The 25,535-nt window shown below is 37.5% G+C and overlaps 1 protein-coding gene across 1 annotated transcript in view; it reads left to right on the top strand.

Moving 5' to 3' along the window:
- The window catches only part of UBXN2A (UBX domain protein 2A), a 36,497-nt gene extending 14,565 nt beyond the window's left edge, over window positions 1-21,932 (top strand). Inside the window, exons 2-7 of the mRNA XM_065891619.1 lie at window positions 3,853-3,907; window positions 8,348-8,486; window positions 12,740-12,846; window positions 15,655-15,792; window positions 16,965-17,123; window positions 21,257-21,932. Of these exons, the coding sequence (XP_065747691.1) occupies window positions 3,867-3,907; window positions 8,348-8,486; window positions 12,740-12,846; window positions 15,655-15,792; window positions 16,965-17,123; window positions 21,257-21,449 (777 nt within the window). The 5' untranslated portion in view covers window positions 3,853-3,866 and the 3' untranslated portion in view covers window positions 21,450-21,932. The remainder of the gene's footprint in view (window positions 1-3,852; window positions 3,908-8,347; window positions 8,487-12,739; window positions 12,847-15,654; window positions 15,793-16,964; window positions 17,124-21,256) is intronic.
- The last annotated feature ends 3,603 nt before the right edge of the window (window positions 21,933-25,535 follow it).

The following is a 25,535-nucleotide window of genomic DNA, read 5'->3' as shown; positions in this document are numbered from 1 at the left end:
TGGCCCCCGCTCGCCACAACTAGAGAAATCCCACGCACAGCAATGAAGACCCAACGCAGCCAAAAAATAAATAAATAAATAAAATAATTTTAAAACAAGATGGACAAGTGGGGATTTATAGTCAAAGAGCAAGGTAGAGGTCAGTGGATGGAAAATTACTAAGAGAAACCTCAAAGGTAAGGGGGGATTCTTGCTAAACTGAACTACAAGATTCTTGCTGAAGGCAGACCAGGGTGATCAGTATCATGGCGGGTTGGCGGGGGAGTGCGGAGTGAGGAATTTGATCAGGTATCAAGGGTAGAGGGATTCTGGGTAAAGCTGCTTACCAGGATTCTTGCTAAAATTGGGCTCTACAGGAACAGAAATGGAAGCCCAAAGTCATGCCTCCTTGAGAAGATGCCTCAGAGGAGCCTAACTACAGTTTGGTCAAGGAGAGATTCTTTGTCATATGCATAGGTGACTAGGTAATGCCACATTTCCCTTACCCGGATATGTGCCATTTTGCATTCCCACCGAAAATGTTTGAGGCTGTTTCCCCACACTCTCAGCAACAAAATGTGTTGCAAGACTTGTAAGTTTTTGCCAGTCTGATCGGTGAGAAATGGTATCATAATATAGTTTCAATTGCATTTATTTCATTATAAGTGAGACTGACATCTTTTCACATATTTTAGGGCCATTTGCTTCTCTCTTTCTGAGACGTCTCTGTTCATATTTGTTGCCTTTTGATTGTTGGCCTTTTTCTTCTCTGTATCAGTTCTTTATATATTAACCTTTTAGTTGTAATGCCAGTTCCCTTTGTTTATTTTTGTTTGTCATCTGTGTTTTTACTTTGTAGGAATTTTTTTTTTAATTTTTTATTCTTACATAGTTAAATGTATCAGTCTTTTCCCTTATTGCTTGTGGATTGGAGTTATAGGAAAGTTGTCTTCTCTTCCAGGTTATAGGGAAGTTTACCATGTTTTCTTTAATAATTAAAAAGTTTGCCTTGGGCTTCCCTGGTGGCGCAGTGGTTGAGAGTCCACCTGCCGATGCAGGGGACACGGGTTCGTGCCCCGGTCTGGGAAGATCCCACATGCCGCGGAGCGGCTGGGCCGGTGAGCCATGGCCGCTGAGCCTGCGCGTCCGGAGCCTGTGCTCCACAACGGGAGAGGCCACAACAGTGAGAGACCCGCCTACCACAAAAAAAAAAAAAAAAAAAAGTTTGCCTTTTTTAAAGTTTTTTTTATTGTGGTAAAATACATACATATAAAACATAAAATTTGCCATCTTAACCAATTTTAAGTGTACAATTCAGCAGCATTAATAATATTCACAATGGTGTGTAACCATTACCACTGTCCATTTCCAAGACTTCTTCATGGTCCGAAACAGAAACTCTGTGCCCATTATGCAGTAATTCCACATTCCTCTCTTCTCCCAGTCCCTAAAAACCTCTATTTTACTTCTCTATCTCTATGAATTTGCTTTGTATGAAATATCAATGTAACTAGAATCATGCAATATTTGTCCTTTTGTGTTTGACTTAATTCACTTAATATATTCAAGGTTTATTCGTGTTGTAGTATGTATCAAAACTTCATTCCTTTTTACGGCTAATTAATATTCCATTATATGTATATACCACATTTTGTTCAGACATTCATCTGTTGATGGACATCTGGATTATTTCCACTTCTTGGCTATTGTGAATAATGCCTCAACCACCAAATCCTTTTCTACAGCAGCTGTACCGTTTTACATTTCCACCAGCAATATTCCGGTGTTCTAATTTCTCCACATCCCTGTCAGCACTTATTATTTTTGTTTTATTAAATAATAGCTATTCTCATGTGTATAAAGTGGTATCTCATTGTGACTAGTGATGTTGAGCACCCTGTTCATGTGCTTATTGTCTACTCATATTTCTTCTTTGGAGAAATATCTGTTCACATCCTTTGCCCAGTTTTGAATTGGTTTGTTTTCCCTGCTGTTTTTAAGTTGTATTTTTCTTGATTCATCATTTGCTTGATAGCTGTAAACCTTTGACTACTTTCCAGAGTTCTAAGTTGGTTCTAATAGTTTCTGCTTGTTTTTCAATGTTTCTGTGGGGACAGGAGCTTGGAGCTGCCTATTCTTTCATTTTGCTGACATCACCCTCAGGTTCAATTTTTAAATTTTAGATCTTGGATATATCTGGAATTTATCTTGGTAATGGTGATTCCATATGACTGTTGAATTTATTTACAAGTCCATCTTTTCCTGATTTTTTAAAGATCTAATAGTATGGACTCCTCATGGGTTTTTGTTTTATTCAGTGAGTTATAATCCATTAGTATCATTATTTACTTTGATGTTCCATTTCCCAGACTTGTCCAGTGGGAACCCCTTCAGGTGGCTTCAGTGTCCTTTTGATATGTCTTCATCATTCAGTGAGCACCATCTTACTTTCTGGTGCAAGATATTTCAGGCTCATTTGTTCTTTCTCTGTCCCAGCCCTGGAATCAGCCTTTTCTCTAAGGAGCCATGATTCCTTTTCTTGGAAAATTATATTTAGAAGCCAAGATGTAGGCTTTTGGTATGCTTATTGCTTCTAGTCTGTCATTGCTTCCAGGACCTCTCAAAGGGCAGATGGCTTGGACTCTTTTAAACATTCGTTTCCTTATTTCTTATATTATTTTTGCTGTAAGGGCAAGAGTATTGCAGAAAGTTTGGGAAAGAGAGAAAATAATCCAGTTTTTTACCCCCCCAAAAATAACTTTTCACTCTTCTCTCCATTTTTAAAAAAATTGATTAATTTATTTTTGGCTGCGTTGGGTCTTTGTTGCTGTGCGTGGGCTTCTCATTGAGGTGGCTCCTCTTGTTGTGGAGGAGCTCTATTTTATTCCTGTTTTGCCCCTAGGTTCTTCTGACCATTTTTTGGTCTTTTTTTTTTTCTGTTTTTTTTTTAGATTCCATATATATGTGTTAGCATACGGTATTTGTTTGTCTCTTTCTGACTTACTTCACTCTGTATGACAGACTCTGCAGACCTACTAGAGAATGGACTTGAGGATATGGGGAGGAGGAAGGGTAAGCTGGGACAAAGTGAGAGAGTGGCATGGACATATATACACTACCAAATGTAAAATAGATAGCTAGTGGGAAACAGCCGCATAGCAGAGCGAGATCAGCTCTGTGCTTTGTGATCATCTAGAGGGGTGGGATAGGGAGGGTGGGAGGGAGGGAGATGCAAGAGGGAAGAGATATGGGGACATATGTATATGTATAACTGATACTCTTAGTTATAAAGCAGAAACTAACATACCATTGTAAAGCAATTATACTCTAATAAAGATGTTTTAAAGAAATATTGACAATAAAAATCATCTACATTGGAAAAAAAGAATGAGTTTATATTGATTTGATATTTTGTTACTATTGGAGATTGAGTGAAATGTTTACATTCACTTTTGTTTGTTATTAAACCAAAGCATACATTATTTTTCATCATAAATTTTTTTTTTTTTTTTTTTTTTTTTGGCCACGAGCACTTGCAGGATCTTAGTTTCCCAACCAGTGATTGAACATGGGCCCTTGGTAGTAAAAGCACAGAGTCCTAGCCACTAGACCGCCAGGGAATTGCCCTCATCATAACTTTTATGAAATCTTTCTTTTGTCAGATTATCTGAACCCGAAATTTACTTTTTATTGCTTTACTTTAAGTGAAAGTGACAGCTTTGAGTTAGGTCACTTGTTCTTAAGGCCCCTTTAGTGCTACTTTAGGAGTACATAATAACTTAATGGTAAAGAATCTTACTGCATACGCTGGAATGAATTTATTTAAAATACTGTATTAAGAACTTTACCTTATTTTTCTTTTTACTTTTACAGTAAGGCAAAAGAGAATGAAAGAAGTAGATAATCTTGAAAGTATAAAGGAAGAATGGTGAGTTAATTTATGTATTTTCTTTGTTATTAATGCCTTTGTTACTGTCTTTCTCTGTTTTTACATTTCACTGACTTAGTAAGTTTTCATTATGATTGTCTGTTAAATACCTAATAGTAATGTACTTTAAAGTTTTTTTTCCAGAGCTGCATTAAATGGATTTTAGTCAAGTTATAAATCTTATTGTGATTAATTTTTTTAAGTGTTAAATTTCTCTGTGCCCACATATTCTTTCTGTTATTTAAGAGGAAAATTAAAGTAACTATTTATTACTTCATTAGCCTCTTGTGTTATACTATCTTGAAGTCATAGTGGAAATATAAGGGCTTTGGAATCAGATAAACCTAGGTTTGAATCCCATCTCTGTCTTAACACTACTTCTCTGGCATTTGAGCAACCTAGGTAGATTCTTTGAGCTTCAATATCTCATCTAAAAAGGAGGTTGGGCTTCCCTGGTGGCCCAGTGGTTGAGAGTCTGCCTGCCGTTGCAGGGGACACGGGTTCGTGCCCCGGTCTGGGAAGATCCCACATGCTGCGGAGTGGCTGGGCCCGTGAGCCATGGCCGCTGAACCTGCGCATCCGGAGCCTGTGCTCCGTGGCAGGAGAGGCCACAACGGTGAGAAGCTTGTGTACCGCAAAAAAAAAAAAAAAAAAAAGAAAAGAAATAAAAAGGAGGAGGTGTACATAGGTACCTGGTTTTTATAAGAATGAGATAGCCAATTTAAAGCACTGAGCATCGTATTAGCATATAGCAGGCACCCAATAAATGGTAGATGCAAACTCTGTCCTTATTAATACAAAATTCTTTATTCTCACTTCTCTGAAGTGGAATATTTATTTTTGTATTATGTTCTTTGTTTTAAATACTTGAAAAGGTAAATATCTTTCATTCATGGTCCATTTAAGGAGACAGGTAAGTATTTACAAATACTTTGTGAACACTTTCTATACCGAACAAATATTATTTATTATTTTTTCACTAGAGTACTTACTGTTTTATATAAATATCTGATACTAACTATATAATTGTGAGGTTATGTCAGGAGCCCCTAAGACTGCCTCCAGATGTGATGATTTGCTTAGAGGATTCACAGGATTCAGCCAATAGTCATACTAATGACTAAGCTTTATTGCAACGAAAAGATACTTTGCAAGAGGGTGAAGTCCAGGGGAAACCAGGCATAAGCTTCTAAGAGTCCTTGCCCAGTGGAGCCACCAGGACACACACTTAATTCCTCCAGTAATAAGTTATATAGCACGTGTGAGATGTTGTCTACCAGGGAAGTTCATTGGAGATGAGCCTAGGGTTTATACTGGGGACTAGGCACATATTAAAATTCCATACTGTCATGAGAAAAGTAAAAAGGATAGCAACAGTTAAGCCTGCTATGTTAACTCTTTTCTACAGAGAAATAAGTTGAATGGCTTGCTTACTTACTTATTTATTTTTGCCGCACCTTGTGGCTTGCAGAACTTTCCCAACCAGGGATCCAACCCGTACCCGCTGCAGTGGAAGCACGGAGTTTTAACCACTGGGCCACCACAGAAGCCCCAGTTGAATGACTAATTTTTTAAAAGTTTTTTGTTTATTAATTTTTGGCTGTGTTGCGTCTTCATTGCTGCGCGTGGACTTTCTCTAGTTGCAGTGAGCGGGGGCTACTCGTTGTTGCGGTGCGCAGGCTTCTCATTGTGGTAGCTTCTCTTGTTGCAGAGCACGGGCTCTACATGTGTGGGCTTCAGTAGTCGTGGCTCACAGGCTCTAGAGTGCAGGCTCAGTATTTGTGGCGCCCGGGCTTAGTTGCTCCACAGCATACGGGATCTTCCCAGACCAGGGCTCAAACCCGTGTCTTCTGCATTGGCAGGCAGATTCTTAACCACTGAGCCACCAGGGAAGCCCTGAATGACTGATTTTAAAGAGTAAGATTAACTTAGGACTTCTAAGAGTTTTGTGGAGACGTAATTCACATACCATATAACTCATCCATTTAAAGTATACAATTCAGGGACTTCCCTGGTGGCACAGTGGTTAAGAATCCACCTGCCAATGCAAGGGGACAGGGGTTTGATCCCTGGTCCGGGAAGATCCCACGTGCCACAGAGCAGCTAAGCCTGTGCGCCACAACTACTGAGCCTGCGCTCTAGAGCCTATGAGCCACAGCTACTGAGCCCAAGCGCCACAGCTACTGAAGCCCACACGCCTAGAGCTTGTGCTCCGCAACAAGAGAAGCCACCACAGTGAGAAGCCTGTGCAGCACAGCAAAGAGTAGCCCCCACTCGCCGCAACTAGAGAAAGCCCGTGCTCAGCAACGAAGACCCAATGCAGCCAAAAATAAAATAAATAACATTTTAAAATAATAATAGGGGATTCCCTGGTGGCACAGTGGTTAAGAATCTGCCTGCCAATGCAGGGGACACAGGTTCGAGTCCTGGTCCAGGAAGATCCCACATGCCGAGGAGCAACTAAGCCCGTGCACCACAACTACTGAGTCTGTGCTCTAGAGCCCGCGAGCCACAGCTACCGAGCCCGCATGCCGCAGCCACTGAAGCCCGCGAGCCTAGAGCCCATGCTCTGCAGCAAGAGAAGCCACCGCAATGAGAAGCCTGTGCACCACAACGGAGAGTAGCCCCCACTCGCCGCAACTAGAGAAAGCCCGTGCTCAGCAACGAAGACCCAATGCAGCCAAAAATAAATAATAAATAAATTGAAAAAGAGTAGGGGCATTAGAAGCCTGAGTTCAGTTTCCAGCTCTGCCTACCAATAGCTTTGTGATCTTTGGCAAATTGCTTAAGCTTTTTCTTTACCTAGTAAATGAGGATAAAAACCATATGTGCTAGGGAGGGTGGGAGGGAGGGAGATGCAAGAGGGAAGAGATATGGGAACATATGTATATGTATAACTGATTCACTTTGTTATAAAGCAGAAACTAACACACCATTGTAAAGCAATTATACTCCAATAAAGATGTTAAAAAAAAACCAAACAAACCAATACGTGCCTTTTAGGTCACTGTGAAGATTGAAAGAGTAAACACATTGAAAGCGCTTAGAAAAATTCCTAACATGTATTAATAAATGCTTAATAAATATTAGCTATTAAGAGAGGCTTTATAATGTATCATGGCTAGGAGCATAGACTTGGAAGACAGATTAACAGAGTTTGAATTCTGTTTCTGCCACTTACTAGCTGTGTAATCTCTAACATGTAACTTAACCTCTTTGTGACTCATTTTCCTTATCTATAAAATGTGGATAAAAATATCTGCCTTGCAGATCCTGGCACAGTGTAAGCACTATAAAAGTGTTGATTATTATCTGAGAAATCTGAGAAATTATCTCTCAGTACATTTATGAATTTTCTATGTGACTTTAGAAAAGATCAACCAGAAACCATCCTTTTATCAAACAAACTCTTAGGTAATATTTCTTATATGACAAAATATAAACACACATACAAAAACAGTAGATGGGGTGGGCAAAATGGAGGAAGGTGGTCAAAAGGTACAAACTTCCAGTTATAGAATAAATAAGTCATGGGATATAATGTACATCATGGAGACTTTAGTTAATAACACTGTACTGCATATCTGAAAGTTGCCAAGAGAGTAAATCTTGAAAGTTCTCATCACAAGGAAAAAATTCTGTAACTATGCATGGTGATGGATGTTAACAATTAACTAGACATTGTGGTGATTATTTTTCAGTACATACAAGCATTGAATTATTATGTTGTATATCTGAAACTAAAATAATGTTGTATGTCAGTTGTACCTCAATTTAAAAAGAAAGAAAGGAAAAAAAAAAACCCAGTAGAGTGTTAAACCACTACAGATGAAAGTCTTAAGTGGGAAATTTCATTCTGAAGTGTGCAAAGGAGCAAAACTATGATTATGACTGTTCCTCACACCTTACCACCTTTAGTTTCAAGAGTGCTTTGTGTTACCAAAAAGTACATAGTAACCCCCTTTAAAACCATTTTGAGAGGCTTACAAAGAACACGTTGTTTTTTTACTCTGGACCAGTGGTTTTCAACCTGGTGCAGTTTTGCCCATCCCACCCCCAGAGGCCATCTGGCATTGTCTATAGATGTTTTTTATTATTATAACACTGGGGGGTTGGGGGATGTCCATGCTACTGGCGTCTAGTGGTTAATGGCCACAGGTGCTGCTAAACTTCCTACGGTGTACGGGACAGCCTGCCCAACAAAGAATTAACCCTCCCCAAATATCAATGGACTGAAGTTGAGAAAACCCTGCTCTGGACCACAAGTGTTAATGACTTCCCGAGGCCACATATCTACTATGTTAATTCAGAAGAGAGTCTCACCTGCAGGCGTGGAGGTAGCATGTCAGCTCTAGATCCTTTAACTAGAACAATTTGTGTAAATTTTTAGAGAATTAGTGGTTAATAGTGCTTATTTTTCTTTTTTGTGTGTGTGTATAGGGTTTGTGAAACAGGATCTGACCACCAACCTCTTAGTGATAATCAACAAACAAATTGTGAATATTTTGTTGACAGCCTTTTTGAGGAAGCTCAGAAGGTTGGTGCCAAATGTTTGTCTCCCACTGAACAAAAGAAACAGGTAAGTGTCCATAAATTTTTTCTTTCCCAGTGCTTCTCAAAATATGGCCCTTTAGAGGTCAAAACTGTTTTCATAATAATAGTAAGATACTATTTTTTTCACTGTGTTGAGTTTGCACTGATACTGCAAAAGCAATGGTAGGCAAAACTGGCACCTTAGGAGGAATTGAGGTAGTGACACTACTCTGTACACTGTATTCTTTCCTTGAACTTGCAGGGGGAAAAAACACTCGTTTCAATTAAAAATTTCCTTGATGAAGCAGTAAAATTTACACATTTCATTAAATCCCAACTCTTTAATACACATCTTACAAATATTCTGTGTGATAAAATATGAAGTGTATGTAAAACATTTCTACAAAATACAGAAGTATCTTAAGGAAAAGTACCATTGCTTGAGATACAAGCTGAACACTGCTTTTTCATGGTGTACTGTTTTTACATGAAAGTGATTTACAGACAACTAGTTATTCAGTCTTGGATATTCTGCAGACATTTTCTCAAAATGTATGAAGTAAGTCTGACACTTCAAGGGAAACAACTTACAGTATTTGTTGCAAATGATAAGATATGATTTTATCAACTTTTTTACGTGAAAGTAAGAATTTTGATAATCTGCCATCATGCACTTGACAGCTTCCCAAAACTTAAAAGATATGTCTGATATGATTATTGTCATATTAATAAATGTACCTTTAAGTTTCAGATTCCATGTTCAGATTCTCAACTAACTTTTTTTTTTTTGAATACATTTATTTTTTATTTATTTATTTATTTTTGGTTGCGTTGGGTCTTCGTTGTTGCACGTGGGCTTTCTCTAGTTACGGCGAGCGGGGGCTACTCTTCGTTGCAGTGTGCATACTTCTCATTGCGATAGCTTCTCTTGTTGCGGAGCACAGGCTCTAGGCACGCAGTCTTCAGTAGTTGTGGCACATGGGCTCAGTAGCTGCAGCTTGCAGGCTCTAGAGTGCAGGCTCTGTAGTTGTGGCACACGGGCTTAGTTACTCCGCGGCATGTGGGATCTTCCCAGACCAGGGATCGAACCTGTGTCCCCTGCATTGGTAGGCGGATTCTTAACCACTGTGCCACCAGGGAAGTCCCTCAACTTTTTTTTTTTAAATTGAAGTACAGTTGATTTAAAATGTTGTGTTAGGAAATTCCCTGGCTGTCCAGTAGTTAGGACTCTGAACTTTCCCTGCTGAGGGCACAGGTTCAGTCCCTCACTGGGGAGCTAAGATCCCACAAGCCATGCAGCGTGGCCAAAAAAAGAAAAAAGTTGTGTTAGTTTCAGATGTACAGTAAAGTGATTCAGTCTTTTTATACATATATAATATATATATAATATATATAATGTATATAAAATATATATATGATATATATAATATAAAATATGTGTAATATATATTCTTTTTCATTATAGGTTATTACGAGTTAGTGAATATACGTTCCCTGTGCTATGCAGGAGGCCCTTGTTGTTTATCTATTTTATATGTAGTAATGTTTATCTGTTAATCCCAAACTCCTAATTTATCCCTCACCCCACCTTTCCCCTTCAGTAGCCATAAGTTTGTTTTCTATATCTATGAGTCTGTTTCTATTTTGTAAATATATTCACTTGTATCAGTTTTTTAGATTCTACATATGTGTTACCATGTGATATTTTCAACTAACTTTTTTTTTTTTTTTTTTGCAATACGTGGGCCTCTCACTGTTGTGGGCTCTCCCGTTGCGGAGCACAGGCTCCAGACGCACAGGCCCAGCGGCCATGGCTTACGGGCCTAGCCGCTCCGCGGTATGTGGGATCTTCCCAGACCGGGGCACAAACCCGTGTCCCCTGCATCAGCAGGTGGTCTCTCAACCACTGTGCCACCAGGGAAGCCCTCAACTAACTTTTGAGATACTACTGCTTACTACATTTTGATGTAGTATCTTGGAAAAGCTATTAAAATGCTTTTTGCAACTACATATCTGTTTGAGGCTTGATTTTTTTTTTTTTTTTTAATGTACTTCAATCAAAATGTCATATCACAGCAGACTGAAGGCAGCAGCAATTATGAGAATCTAGCTGGCTTTTCGAAGTCAGACATTAAAGAGATCCCTTTACTCTAATTTGCCTTTTATTTATTTATTTTTATTATTATTTTTTTTTTTTGCGATACGCGGGCCTCTCACTGTTGTGGCCTCTCCCATTGTGGAGCGCAGGCTCCGGACACGCAGGCCCAGCAGCCACGGCTCATGGGCCCACCCGCTCCGCAGCATGTGGGATCTTCCGGACCTGGACACCAATAATGGATCTCTTGGACTGAGTCTCTTATTATTTCTCCTGTTTTCCACCTCTTTGTTGTTTTGTTCTATTTTAATTGTAATATTTCTTCAACCTTATATTCAATCCTTTAATTTCCATTTTAAGTTTCTAAGAGCTCTTTTGCTCACTGAATATTCCCTCCTACTCCCTTTCAAACATCCTCTCTTATATAAGTGTATTAATTATCATTTTTGGATTTTTGTGTTTAAGTTTCTTCTGTTTTCCTCAGTGTCTTTTTTTTTTTTTGGCGCATGCAGCTTGTGGGATAGTTCCCCCAGGGATTGAACCCCGGGTCCTCAGCAGTGAAAGTACCGGTCCTAACCACTGGACTGCTAGGGAATTCCCCTCCTCAGTATCTTTATGTGCTCTTTTCCTATTTGTTCTGTTCTCATTCTCTTCTTTTCTTTTTTTTAAATTAATTTTTATTGGATTATAGTTGGTTTACAATGTTGTATTAGTTTCTGCTGTACAGCGAAGTGAATCAGTTACACATATACATATATCCACTCTTTTTTAGATTCTTTTCCTGTATAGGTTGTTACAGAGTATTGAGTAGAATTCCCTGTGCTATACTGTAGGTCCTTATTAGTTGTCTGTTTTATATATGTGTTACTCCCAATCTCCCAATTTATCCCTCCCTGCCACTTTCCCCCTCGGTAACCATAAGTTTGTTTCCTACATCTGTGACTCTATTTCTGTTTTGTAAGTAAGTTCATTTGTACAATTTTTTTAGTTCTCATTCTTTTCTGTGAGTACCATGAGAGCAGAGTCTTGGCAGTTTGGTTATAGGTAAAAAAAGAGGTAATATAGTATAGTGGTTAAGAGTATGGATTCCAACCCCAGCTCCACCCTTACTGACTATGTAATATTGGGCAATTTAATTGATCTGTGTTTCTAATTTCCCATCTATAAAAAGGGTAACAATAATAATACCCATCTTCTGTAGATTTTAGGAGGATTAAATAAATATATGTAGGGAAAGTACTTTAAACAGTGTTTGGTACATGTAAGTGTACACACAAGTGCTGTCTCAGGTAAGTACATAGACAGATAGATAGGCAGGCAGGCTAATAATATATGCTATCGTTATTGTGATTATTTTCCCTAACATCTTAATGGAGTGTCTGTTACATATTGCTCAATAAACATATGCTGAATGAATAAATGCTAGAGACAAGGGAAGGCCTCTAATAGTCTATTTTCTTAAATGGATTTTTCAGTCCTTCTGTGTTCAGCCTGAAGCATCCCTGCATTCTACTGTATTTCTGAACCTTTCTATATTTCTACAGTGACTTCTTTGATTGAATGAGTGAATAAATAATGTTCTTAGGAGATGATCAACAAGATGTTGAGAGATTAAATATTGATAACAGTAACACTGATAGTTTATATTTGAAGGAATAGCCATTAATTACTCATAGTTTTTTTTTCCCCCTTTATTATTCTTAATGTTCAAAGTCTAATGTTCAAGTCATTTCAAAGTCCTTCTCTAACTGTTGAGAAGTCTGTTCTGGCCAGAAAGCTTTAGTGTCCTCTAAGACAGGGCACAGAATATTTTTGCAAATGACCTCTCTTAAAGAAAATTATTAACGAATTATTTAAAAATATTATTCATTGTTAACCATATTTTATGTGTACATTATAATTTTTGATATTTTACATTTGAAGCTTGCTGTTAAGAATGGTATATTTAAAAAATTTGTAGCTGTGTGTGGTGATGGATGTTAACTACACTTATTCTGTAATCATTTTGCAATAGATATATATATCAAACCATTATGTTGTATACCTAAGACTAATACAATGTTATATGTCAGTTATATCTCTATTTTAAAGAAAAGATTGATCTATAAAATATACACTGATAGAAGAAAGTTTCAAGGGACTTTTAGTTTATTAGTACATTTCATTTATTAACATGATGCATTTTGTTTCTTACTGCTTTGCAGGCAGATGTAAGTATAAAATTATGGAAAAATGGATTCACAGTCAATGATGATTTCAGAAGTTATTCTGATGGTGCAAGTCAGCAGTTTCTGAACTCCATCAAAAAAGGGTAAGCAATCTTTGTAAATAGAGGGATATTTTATTTATTAATTTAAATTAATTTATTTATTTTTGGCTGTGTTGGGTCTTCATTGCTGCCCACGGGCTTTCTCTAGTTGTGGAGAGTGGGGGCTACTCTTCGTTGCGGTGCGTGGGCTTCTCATTGTGGTAGCTTCTCTTGTTGCGGAGCACAGGCTCTAGGCGCGTGGGCTTCAATAGTTGTGGCACGTGAGCTCAGTAGCTGTGGCTCGAGGCCTCTAGAGCGCAGGCTGAGTAGTCGTGGCGCAAGGGCTTAGTTGCTCCACAGCATGTGGGGTCTTCCCGGACCAGGGCTCGAACCCGTGTTCCCTGCATTGGCAGGCGGATTCTTAAGCACTGCACCACCAGGGAAGTCCAAGAAGGGTATTTTAGATATATTTCATTTAGAAGATTCCTTTTAATGTTGTTCAATGTTCCTATGCATTCAAAGACACTTTTTCTTTTATAAATTCAGATTTTTTCATAAGGTGAGTTTTCTTAAAAGAACCACAGCTGTAATTTTGAAGGGTCAGGAGTTTGAATTCTGACCAACCAAAATCTGACTTAAATTAATTCACTTTTTTTTTTTGCGGTACACGGGCCTCTCACTGTTGTGGCCTCTCCCGTTGCGGAGCACAGGCTCCGGACGCGCAGGCTCAGCAGCCATGGCTCACGGGCCTAGCTGCTCTGCTAGGGGAATATCTGTGGGATATTCCCGGACCGGGACACGAACCCGTGTCCCCTGAATCGGCAGGCAGACTCTCAACCACTGCGCCACTAGGGAAGCCCTACGTGTCTTTTTTTTTAAACTGTGTTGGGTCTTCCTTGCTGTGTGCAGCTTTCTCTAGTTGCGGTGACTGGGGGCTACTCTTTGTTGTGGTGCGTGGGCTTCTCATTGTGGTGGCTTCTCTTGTTTCGGAGCACAAGCTCTAGGCGTGCGGGCTTCAGTAGTTGTGGCTCGCGGGTTCTAGAGCTCAGGCTCAGTAGTTGTGGCACGCGGGCTCAGTAGTTGTGGCACACGAGCTCTAGAGCACAGGCTCAGTAGTTGTGGTGCACAGGCTTAGTTGCGCCGCGGCATGTGGGACCTTCCCAGACCAGTGCTCGAACCCGTGTCTTCTGCATTGGCAGGCAGATTCCTAACCACTGTGCCACCAGGGAAGTCCCAATATAATATTTTATATATATATATATTTTTTTTCTTTGACTATCTTGGGACTTCCCTCGTCATGCAGTGGTTAAGAATCCACCTGCCAGGACTTCCCTGTACTTATTTTGGTCAGTTTTTATTTCAGAAGTGTTGATAGTATTCTACATCTGACCAATTTTTAATATATACATACACATATATAGGTCTGTATGTATGTATATGTACAACGTATATACAGATTTTAAATGGCTCTATATTATGTAATATAATTAATTTGGAATCTTTTTCAAACTAATACAGAAGTTGCAAGTGTGGTACAAAGAACTTTTCTAGAAGCATTTGAGAGTAAGTTGCTAAAGTGATGCCTCATCATCCTGAATACTTTAGTTTGTATTTTTATTAAAAAGGAAATATATTTTCCTATGTAACCACAATACAACCATCTATTGATGTATAATATTATTACCAGTTATTCCTCAGAATGTATTCAAGTTTCACTTTTTATCTTAATATTATCCTTTATAGCAAAAGCATCCAATTCAGAATTACACATTGCTTGTAAATGTCATGTCTCTTTAGTCTCTTTCAGGAGGGAACAGTTTCTCAGTTTTTGTTTTTGTCTGTTTTTAATGACCTTGACACTTGAAGATTATGGGCCCAAATTATGTAGAATGTCTCTCAATTCAGATTTATCTGATTTCGTCCTCATAAGATTAAATTACACATTATTTGTAGTAATATCACAGAAGTAATGCTATCCTAACTTCAGTAGTAAGTTGTTCTTTGCTTTTCTTTATGGTTTTTTGCTTTTCTTTATAATTTTTTCATTTTATCTGTTTTTTTGAACTCTATGTAAATGCAATGTGTTTATTTTTTGTGTCTACTCAACTTATTTCTTTGGGACATTCATCCATGTTGTTGCATATAGCTATAGTTGGCATGAATCCCAGAAGCAATATAAGAAAGATAAATTTGATTATGTAAAATCAAATGCCAAACTGGGAATACTTGTTTCTCGTATATCCTGTAAATGGAATATATACATATTTCTTACCAATCGGTAAGAAAAAGATGAAAAGAGTATTTTATATGTTTGTACCATTTGATCTACTTTATAACAGAATAACAGTGTGCATGTGGTAAAAATGAATGACATATATCCATATACTAACATGAGAAGATTTCTGTGGTATATTGCTTTTTTTTTTTTAAGCAGTTTGCAAAATACAGAATAGTGTACATAGAATGATACCATCTTTGGAAAAAATATAATTATTATGTGGAATTTTACTATATATAGAGAAAATTTAGGAGATACACTGCAAAGCTTTTTATTAGAGTGAGAGTGGAATTATAAGGACTGTCACTTTTGGGGGAGGGGGCTGTCATTTTCTTTCTTAAGTCTACATGTGTTTACATTTTTTTATGTCTCGTTTTTCTAGAACCAGCATGTAGCTATATTTTCATTTTAAAGAATGAAATAAGAGCTTGATTTTTCTCTATTATTTTAAATACATTTAGTTTTTATTGTATAGAATATATATGCCTCTTATTTCTGTATATTTTTCTATTCTTTTTACATGCACAGTATGTTTTTCAGAGAAAGAAAAAACATATTAGGGGCTTTATCACTTTCTTTCTTTACTTTCCAAGAGAATTACCTTTAGAATTACAGGGAGTTTTTGATAAAGAGGAGGTCGATGTTAAAGTTGAAGATAAGAAAAATGAAGTATGTATGTCAACGAAGCCTGTGTTCCAGCCCTTCTCAGGACAGGGTCACAGACTGGGAAGGTGAGTAGGCTCATGATCTGTAATTTCCATAAGCAGAGGTTTGACTAATATTCAGCTTGTCATTATTTTACTATGTAGACCACATACATAGAGTTATCATTTCTCCCATTGGAAATGAGATTTTTCATGTTAACTTTTATGAGAACTTCTAAGTCATATTCACCTTAGTGTAAATTAACATATGCTGGCACTATACTAAAAAGTCATGGTGGCTGTTTTGGTTTTGTCCGATCAAAAGTGCCTGGCTTAATGAGGACATTGGGCAAAATTGGGTGGATAAATCATTTTTTCTCCCTTGCACCCACCAGTTGAGCTTTGCCATTAATGTCACAGAGTACATAGGCTAGCTTTCAGATACAGGGTTCTGTATTATAGTTACCAATGCCTTCAGGATTGTGTTCTCTGATCAGTATCTGAATTTTGAGGTAATAAAAGTGAAATAATGCCTGATAAAGTTAGTATCGGTATCAGAGCCTTTAATTATTGGGTTGGCCAAGAAGTTTGTTCAGGTTTTTCATAAGCTCTTCCAAAAAACCCGAACGAACTTTTTGACCAGCCCAATATTTTCAAACTTTGCAGTATTCATCTTATCTAATTATGCCTGTGGCAGAATATGCAAAGAGGTTAACTATAGGATTGCTTTCATTTTTATGAATTCTCATATATTAATTATCAAGATTGGTAAGTTATATAAATGCATATTCATCCACACATGTAAAAATATCCCAATGTGACTTTCAGAGTGATGAGGGAATACTTTGTTTCCTTTCATTTCCTTTATAACCCAAGGACTGTTCTCTACAGAGAACTTATAATTTCTTTTAGAAATTTTAACCTGGGGAGTAGGTAAAGGTAAAGTCCATAGATCTGTCAGCACTATAAAATTGTTCTGTAAGGCATGATTCAAATACATAAGTATACTCTTCAAGTATACTTACGTAACAGTCTACAAGCTTACAACTTAGGTGTGCATAATTTTATTAGATTCCTATGATCATCATGTATAATGGATATAACTGATATTAATATCTTTATGTGTTAGGGAACAGCTGTGACTAGCTAAAATCTTCCTAAAAGCTATACTTACTGTAAAGTTTTTATAGTAATTGTTTAATGATAAAGTTCTGCTTAATGAAAAACATTCATCTGACTTGTTGTCTGGATTTTCTTAGTGCTACACCAAAAATTGTTTCTAAAGCGAAGACTGTTGAAGTTGAGAATAAAAATAAGTTGTCTACTGTCCCACTAAACAGTCTGGAACCCATCACTAATATACAGATCTGGTTAGCCAATGGGGAAAGGATTGTCCAGAAATTTAACATTTCTCATAGGTGAGTCTTCCATTTCATTATTTGTCTGATTTGTTCCCTAAGTTTTAATTGTATTTCTTCTTTTCAGGCCAGTCAACAGCTATTTTTAAGAACTAAGGATCTTAATAAATAGTTCTCTAAACATAATGTTTCATGACAATGGACATTCTTGGACATTAATATAGTATTTTCAGTCTGTTTTATGGATTATCATTTCATTAGTTTTCCTGTTTATCTAGATACATAATTTTAAAAGAATTATTTTTAATATGTTTTTAAGTTGATCGTTAGCATTATGTGTGTATTTTTCTGTTAATTGTAGAAAAGGAATGATAATACAGGAAAGTACTGAAAGAAATTGAAATCAAGTTAAATTCCATTACCCAGAGATAATCACTACTACTAGTTTGATGGATTTTTCCAGTCTTTTATCTCGTCTTAAAATGATTTTTCATTTTAATTAAAGTAGGAACATATTGTATATAGGTTTCCAAGTCCCTGGGACCTCCTTTAAACTTTTTACATCTTCCCATCATTCTTTGAGCATTTTCTTGTTTATTGGCACAAAATTTTTTTTCAGGTTCGTTCTGTACGTTTTCTAAGAAGCCCTGGTTCTTTTTAGTGGCCAAGGGTATTGAGGATCTGGTTACTAGGTATACTTATTGCCAGCATTCCCAGGCCCTCTGAGTGGAAAGAGCTACAGGTGTCTATACATACATACACATATGCATATATATACACACACTAACACACACATTTACAAATGTATTTCTATATCTTTGCATAGCGAAAACCATGAGTTCACATAGATAGCTCTAATTTCAATCCACCACCACAGGGTTTATTCTAGTTTTCCCCTTTCCATATATGTAATTAACTTCTTCACTTTCTGCAGTTTAACTTTCTTCAGTGAGAAACTTGGCTCCAGTTACTCTCAATATATTTATTTATTTTTAAAAAATACTTATTTATTTATTGGTGGCGCTGGATCTTAGTTGCGTCAGGCGGGCTCCTTAGTTGCGGCTTGAGAGCTCCTTAGTTGTGGCATGTGAACTCTTAGTTGTGGTATGCATGTGTGATCTAGTTCCCTGACCAGGAATTGAACCTGGGCCCCCTTCATTGGGAGCACAGAGTCTTAACCTCTGTGCCACCAGGAAAGCCCCCAGTATATTTATTTACTGATCAGTTCTCCTACATGTAGCCAGTCTCCTTCTTCTACTGCTGCCTCCTCCCCAGCCTGGAAGCCTCCCTCTTCCTGCTGGGTCTCTTGACATATCACATCATGCCAATGACCTGTTTGCCCTCCTGGGCTCTGGCAGTCAGTGCTGCCTATCCTCCCCTATGCGTGGTCACTTGCCACCTCTTTCTGGTTCTGACACACTGCAGTTGGCCCCTCCTCTGTATGAATGCTCTTTTTATTCTGGTTGAGACAGCCTGCTGTGTACCACCTCTCCTATATTCCTAACCCAACTTGGCTTCTGACACTCTGCACTGAGCACCTCTTCTGTGTGGACACACTCCTAACCCTGCTCATACTGCAACCGTCCCCACCCGCCTCCCTCTACATGGGCGCACTCCTCGTGCTGGTCACACTCTGACACCAGGAAGATGGGCCGCTTTCCTGTGCATATGCCCTCTTCACCCAGCCTGGACTCGGATTCCCTGATCTGGGCCACCACAACTCCCTCTCATATCTGGCCTGTATGCCAGTAGGTTCTCATTATTATCTATTTTATACATAGTAGTGTATATATGTCAATCCCACTCTCCCAGTTCGTCTCCCCCTACCCTTCCCCCCTTGGTAACCATAAGTTTGTTCTCTACAACTCAGGTTTGTTTCTTTTTAGGGAAATAAACTATTTTAATCCCAACTTCTTTGTCTAGAAAAATACTTCTGGCATTTTCAATAACAAATAGTCACCTACCATTTATTTCCCTGAATGACTTGAAGCATTTAAAAACCTTTGACTGGCCAATGGTATTTATTAAGTGATAATTAACCAAGCTTTGTTTTTTAATTGGAATGTTTAGTCCAGTTTTTATAATGTTTTATAATATCCTGAACTAGTTAGGTTTAAGGCTACCATCTTGATCTTTTTTTTCTCTTTACCTCATGGCTTTTTATTCTTCATTCCTCCTTTCTTGCCTCTTTTTGAGCTTAATGAGTATTATTTTTTATCCTCTCATAGCTTTTTAGATTGGCATTTCTTTATTCTTGTAGTAGTATTGCAGAGATCACAGTGCACATTTTTAATTTTTACTGCACAGTTCCTTTAATCTTTATTGGGATTTTTTGTATTTATATTCTTTGCCATAAGCTTTAGCCTTTCATTATCCAATTTTTGGTACCCAATAAATACAAGTGACCATTTTCTTGATTTTGTTGGTAACCTGCACAGATTAACAGAGTAGCAATTGGTGAATTTGATTGAATGGGAAAATTCTGTCTTTGGTGATGTCATATTTCATTAATTCTTGTTTGCACAGTTTTTCACATTTTAGCATCTCTGAAATGGGGATACATCCTTATAATTTCTTGTTGGCCATATGGCAGTAATGACACAATTGTCTTTGCCTTGGCATCTGCCTCAAAGCATGCAGAACAAGTGTCAGCTCAATGAAAGATCATCCCAGAGACAGTAGTGGAGCACTTTTCAAAGTACTCCTGTATCATCAACACACCCGATGATACAGAAGGGAGTATTATATGGAAAAACATGTACATCAATGAACTGAATCAGAAGTGATTTGAAGGATCTGAGTCAGAATAACATTCAACTGTTAGGAATGACTTAACCATTTTATTCTAATCTTATTATGGAAGTAAGTGATTTGATGAATGTTTGTGTGAAAATTAGTTAAAAGTGCTCTTTCAACAAGTATAAAAATTCTAAGTGTTTAAGAAACTATTTTGTCATAATCTGGATTTTTTAAAATTTTAGTAGTATATAAAATGACAAGTCTTAGAATCAGTGGCATCTCAGGGGTGTTTTTTTGGCCGTGCCACCTGGCTTGCAGGATCTCAGTTCCCTGACCAGGGATTGAACCTAGGCCATGGCAGTGAAAGCCCAGCATCCTAACCACTAGGCCACCAGGGAACTCCCAGTGGCATCTTAATTTCGATGAACTGTATACGTACTTTCCCTTTCTAAATACACACGCATATACTTACATGAACATAACTTTGAGCTACCTTCAAGATAGCAGTGATTGGGAGGACTTCCCTGGTGGCGCAGTGGTTAAGAATCCGCCTGCCAATGCAGGAGACACGGGTTCGAGCCCTGGTCTGGGAAGATCCCACATACTGCGGAGCAACGAAGCCCGTGCACCACAACTACTGAGCCTGCACTCTAGAGCCTGCGAGCCACAACTACTGAGCCCATGTGCCACAACTGCTGAAGCCCACACACCTAGAGCCTGTGCTCTGTAACAAAGACAAGCCACCACAATGAGAAGCACGTGCACTGCAACGAAGAGTAGCCCCCACTTGCCGCAACTAAAGAAAGCCCGCGTGCAGCAACGAAGATCAAATGCAGCCAAAAATAAATAAATATTTTTTTAAAAATCACTGTTATTAAAAAAAAAACGGTTGCAGTGATTATATTACATTATAGTGTTTATTATACTAACTGAAAATCTACGTGCACTGGGTTAAGAATTATCTTAACTAGATTTGAAGCACAGCCTGATGTGGTATTGAAGAGATACAGCCTGTGTCTGTGTAGGATTACTGGTTGGACCATTTCTGATCTATTCAGAGCAAGATATGTAGATATTTCTGTTATAGAAACTTTCAGGCATATGCAAAAGCAAAGATATGATATAATGATCCATCATCACTCAGTTCCCACTGAACTATGTTAAGCAAATCCCAGACTTCATATAGTTTCATATGTAGATATTTCAGAATGTGTTTCTAAAAAATAGAGACTCAAAATGTAACTCTAATACCCTTGTCACATCTAAGATAAGGAATAGTAATTCCTGACTATTATCAGGGGTGAACCTTTAAAAGATAGCCCAAGTGAGTAGTTACATCAACATAATTTGATTATTCTGGATTAACATAGCCAGGTATCATCACAAGTTATTACCTTAAATTAACTAATTCAGGTTTTCATAAAATTATATTAATAGTTTGTGCTATTTTACAGGGTAAGCCACATCAAAGACTTCATCGAAAAATACCAAGGATCACAAAGAAGTCCTTCCTTTTCCCTGGCAACAGCTCTTCCTTTCCTCAAATTACTAGATGAAACACTCACACTGGAAGAAGCCAATTTACAGAATGCTGTAATCATTCAGAGACTAAAAAAAACTGCTGAACCTTTTAAAGAACTTTTATAACATTGATTTTTGATACACTAAGTGGAAGGTTTCCAGAAAAATTATGGTCATAAGTGGACATGCACACCAAAATGGGGGGGAAGTCAGATTTGCTGAGCTTTGCACTATTTAACTCCCTCCTGATGAGAAGATTTTAAAATAAGTACAAGTTAGGAAAATAAACTATGACTGGAAACTATATTCAATGAACTTTTCCCAGAAGGCTACTCAGAAGGAAAAATAGACTTATTTTCAAATACCAGTTACTTAACGTAAGATATATTAAATAACTATATCATTTAAAATCTTAATACGGTATAAATTAGCAAATATGTTCATAGCATCTTTCATTCAAACATCATTCCCAAACAGCAGTGATTTGTTTAAATGTTAGCTGTCTCAGATTTTTTAAAATAGCAATACATTAAAAAATTATACATGGCAGGTTAAAAACATCAATGCAATTTTTTTATATCTGAGATACAATCAAAAGGCTGGAAGGGGGCTTCCCTGGTGGCACAGTGGTTGAGAGTCCGCCTGCCAATGCAGGGGACATGGGTTCGTGCCCCGGTCTGGGAGGATCCCACGTGCCGCGGAGCGGCTGGGCCCGTGAGCCATGGCCACTGGGCCTGCGTGTCCGGAGCCTGTGCTCCGCAACGGCAGGGGCCGCAGCGGTGAGAGGTCCGCGTCCCGCAAAAAAAAAAAAAAAAAAAAAGGCTGGAAGGAACTGCTTTCACCACAGCTATGCCTCACCCTCAGAAGTGTTCCCAATTTGCATTGTCTAATGGCAAGATACACTCAAATATTAACTTGGCAACAATATCTGGGATGTATTTTCATTTAAGAATAAAATTGTGTGGCTTAGTATAATGTCAGTATCAATCTGCTGACATACATTTCAACATTTTCGAAACGTATAAATTTAAAAGAATTCTTTTTTCTCTAGGAACCGCAGTTTATCCCCTACTTTATTTTCTTTCAGAAATTAGGGGTTTGGGGGCATCCCTGGTGGCGCAGTGGTTGAGAGTCCACCTGCCGATGCAGGGGACACAGGTTCGTGCCCCGGTCTGGGAAGATCCCACATGCCGCGGAGCGGCTGGGCCCGTGAGCCATGGCCGCTGAACTTGCATGTCCGGAGCCTGTGCTCCGCAATGGGAGAGGCCACAACAGTGAGAGGCCCGCATACCGCCAAAAAAAAAAAAAAAAAAAAAATTAGGGGTTTGTTCTTAGTTAACATTTGGAGCGGGCCATTTGTTTGCCACCACTCACGTAGAATCTAATGCTAGTGTTGTCACGTTACTAATTAACATTTTTTAAATGCGTCATGTAAAGTATGGTTTTCTATTTCATACATCACACAGCCCATTTATATATTAAAGGATTTATTACATTATGATGTCACTAAGGAAAACATGCTAGATTTTTAACTAAAACTGGTTACACTTCAGTATTTCCCTGTCAGATTAAATCCCCTTGCCTGACAATAAGTTTAAGAAGCTTTTTGCAGACGATCTATTGAATCATATTTAAAGTGAAATATACATTGAATGTGCCAAGGAACTAAGCAGCCATGCCTAACAGCAGTAATGTTCATAGGGTGCTGGATGTCTGCTGGAAAGAGCAGTTCTCAAACTTTTTGGTCTCAAGACCTTTTGTTTATGTGGGTTATAAATACTAATATTATATTTAAAATAAAAAAGTTATAAAATATTCATTAAAAATAATAAACGTGTTAATATAAAGAACATATTTATGAAAAATGTCTATTTTCCAAAATTTAAAAAGATTTAGTGAGAAACGTGGCATTGTATTTCATTTTTTTCTAAATACCTTTACTGTCTGATTTAAAGAAGACAGATGGAATCTCATCTGCTTCTGTATGTCTGTTGTAGGATCACACATCATGTAGCCTATAGTAAATGCTACTGTACATTCATGAGAAAGTGAAAAAAAGCAAATAACGTCTTAGTATAATTATGAAAATAGTTTTGACCTTGCAGAACCCTTGCAAGAGCTAATCTTATAAAGCAGTGATTTGCAGTGATTCTCAGGCCTTAATATGTAAGAATCACTTGGGAAGCTTTTCAGAATGCCTATTACCTGCCACCTACCACACACATTTTAACAATTCATTGTATTTGGGATGGGTTCCAGATGTCTACATTTTTAATCCCAAGTAATTCTTAGGTATGTAGTAGGAGAACCAGTCTTTAGGAAATCCTGCACTAAGCTTATACCCTAATAAAATAAAACCTGTGTGCTGCATCATGGACAGTGCAAGACTCAACTGAAATCGGACTGTTAGACCTTTACATTTTATTGTAGTCCACCAGTTTGTTCTTAGACTGTCCTCCCACCCTTTAATTCTGAACTAATCATGAGATAAACCTGTGCTTTATCTTCTGTAAGCACAGCTGAGACAAGGCTGCAACATTTAAATGAGGTTTTTATTAAAGGCTCAGGGATAACAAAAGGGAAATATACACATAGCTAGATGACCTGATTTATAAGATATATCTTATGTTTGAAGTTCATTTTGAGAATGCTTCCTTTTCTAGCTCTCAGCCTTCTAGGTGGTAGAGATCTTTTTATCAAGAAGAGAGGGAGAACAAAGGAGAGCCTTTTCCTTTTGTCATTTACCCTCAGAAATGAACAGATATATAATAGAAAATATTTATTGTCTGTAACGTTTACGTCTGTGGTAGAGTCGTCTCTTTAGTAAAACAAAAATAATGGCATTCTTAAAAAAATGAGGGGATGGTAAAATCAGATGTAAGTCATTGTTAATATATTTTCAAGAATCTGTAAGAAAATGTTTCATGTAGGCCTATCATGAAGCATTTTATAATTTTCATTTGCATAAATATAAGTCAATTTTTGATTCTCCATATATTTCTATAAAGGGGCTTCTTGTTGGAAATATTTTTCTTGTACATATAAAAAGGCCTCCTTTGTGGATTTTCCAGTTTATAGTAATAACCAGAAGACACAGAGGTTTTCTTGTGTGTACATGCAGAATACACCCCAGTGAGAAGTTCTGTAGAGAAAGACCTGTCATCAGCAAGAACCCTCATTTTTGTAACTGTGAAAACTCTAATTAATGTGGATGATATTCTTAAAGGTTTTGTAAAGTGAGAACCATCTGATAAAGCTTTTTACATTAAAGTTTAAAATTCTAAAGTTGTTAATTAAATATGTAGAATACCCAAAACATGTTGACTTTAGAAAACAAACTGAATTTAGCAAGGGAAGGCAAACTTGAAAATAAAGCCAGCATCTTAGATGTGGAATATAATTTGACCTAAGTAGTTGTTTCAAAAGTGGCATCAATCAGTTTAAAACCATTGTTGGGGGTGATATGCAGAAGTACATATCTAATTTTACAGATTCTAATTTATTGGTTAAATTACTATGCATTATCCAGGTTCTAAAGGTGATCTTATTTATTTTATATACTTCTGTCATTCAGAATACTTTTAATTATACTTAATTATGTTGAAATTATGTATGCATCTATTTCAGTGCCTTAAAGTATTTTGAAAGCAATCTTGCTAATGGTTAAAGAACTGTTGTCTTGAAGATGAAATACTTAGTTCATTAAAAGGATCAGTGAGATAATTTACATTTGTTTGTTATGAAATAGTTACATATGGATGCATTTGTCATTTTTATTTGGCAAAGTCATTCAGTTTGAGAATCAACAAACATTTATTAGGTGCTTTCTGTTTGCCAGGTACTTTAACCAATGTTACTTTCATTTAGTACTCAGAAGTGTTAAAATGTGATATTTTTAATACTAACTCAATGGTTGTGTTTATTTCTTACACCATCCTTTGTGTCCTTAGTTGAACTAGCATGAAGACTCCTTAGTAAGATTTACCCCTTTGCTCTTAGTACAAACCATTTAATTTAAACATTGCTCATCACACTGAATCTTCAAATAGAAGTGGCTTATTCAGTAGACTAATATTTGGCTCTTTGTCACTTGATTTAACTGTATGTTTTTTGCACAGATAATTCATATTCATTGGAGAAAATTATACAGTTATGCTACAGTGATCTTTAGCTCACCTGTTATTCCACCATTCAGAGATAACCACTAATAAC

This window comes from Phocoena phocoena, chromosome 14 (assembly GCF_963924675.1).
Source record: "Phocoena phocoena chromosome 14, mPhoPho1.1, whole genome shotgun sequence".
Lineage (NCBI taxonomy): Eukaryota > Metazoa > Chordata > Mammalia > Artiodactyla > Phocoenidae > Phocoena > Phocoena phocoena.
The sequence above is the reverse complement of the archived record's forward strand: the minus strand, read 5'-3'. Positions and strand labels throughout refer to the sequence as shown.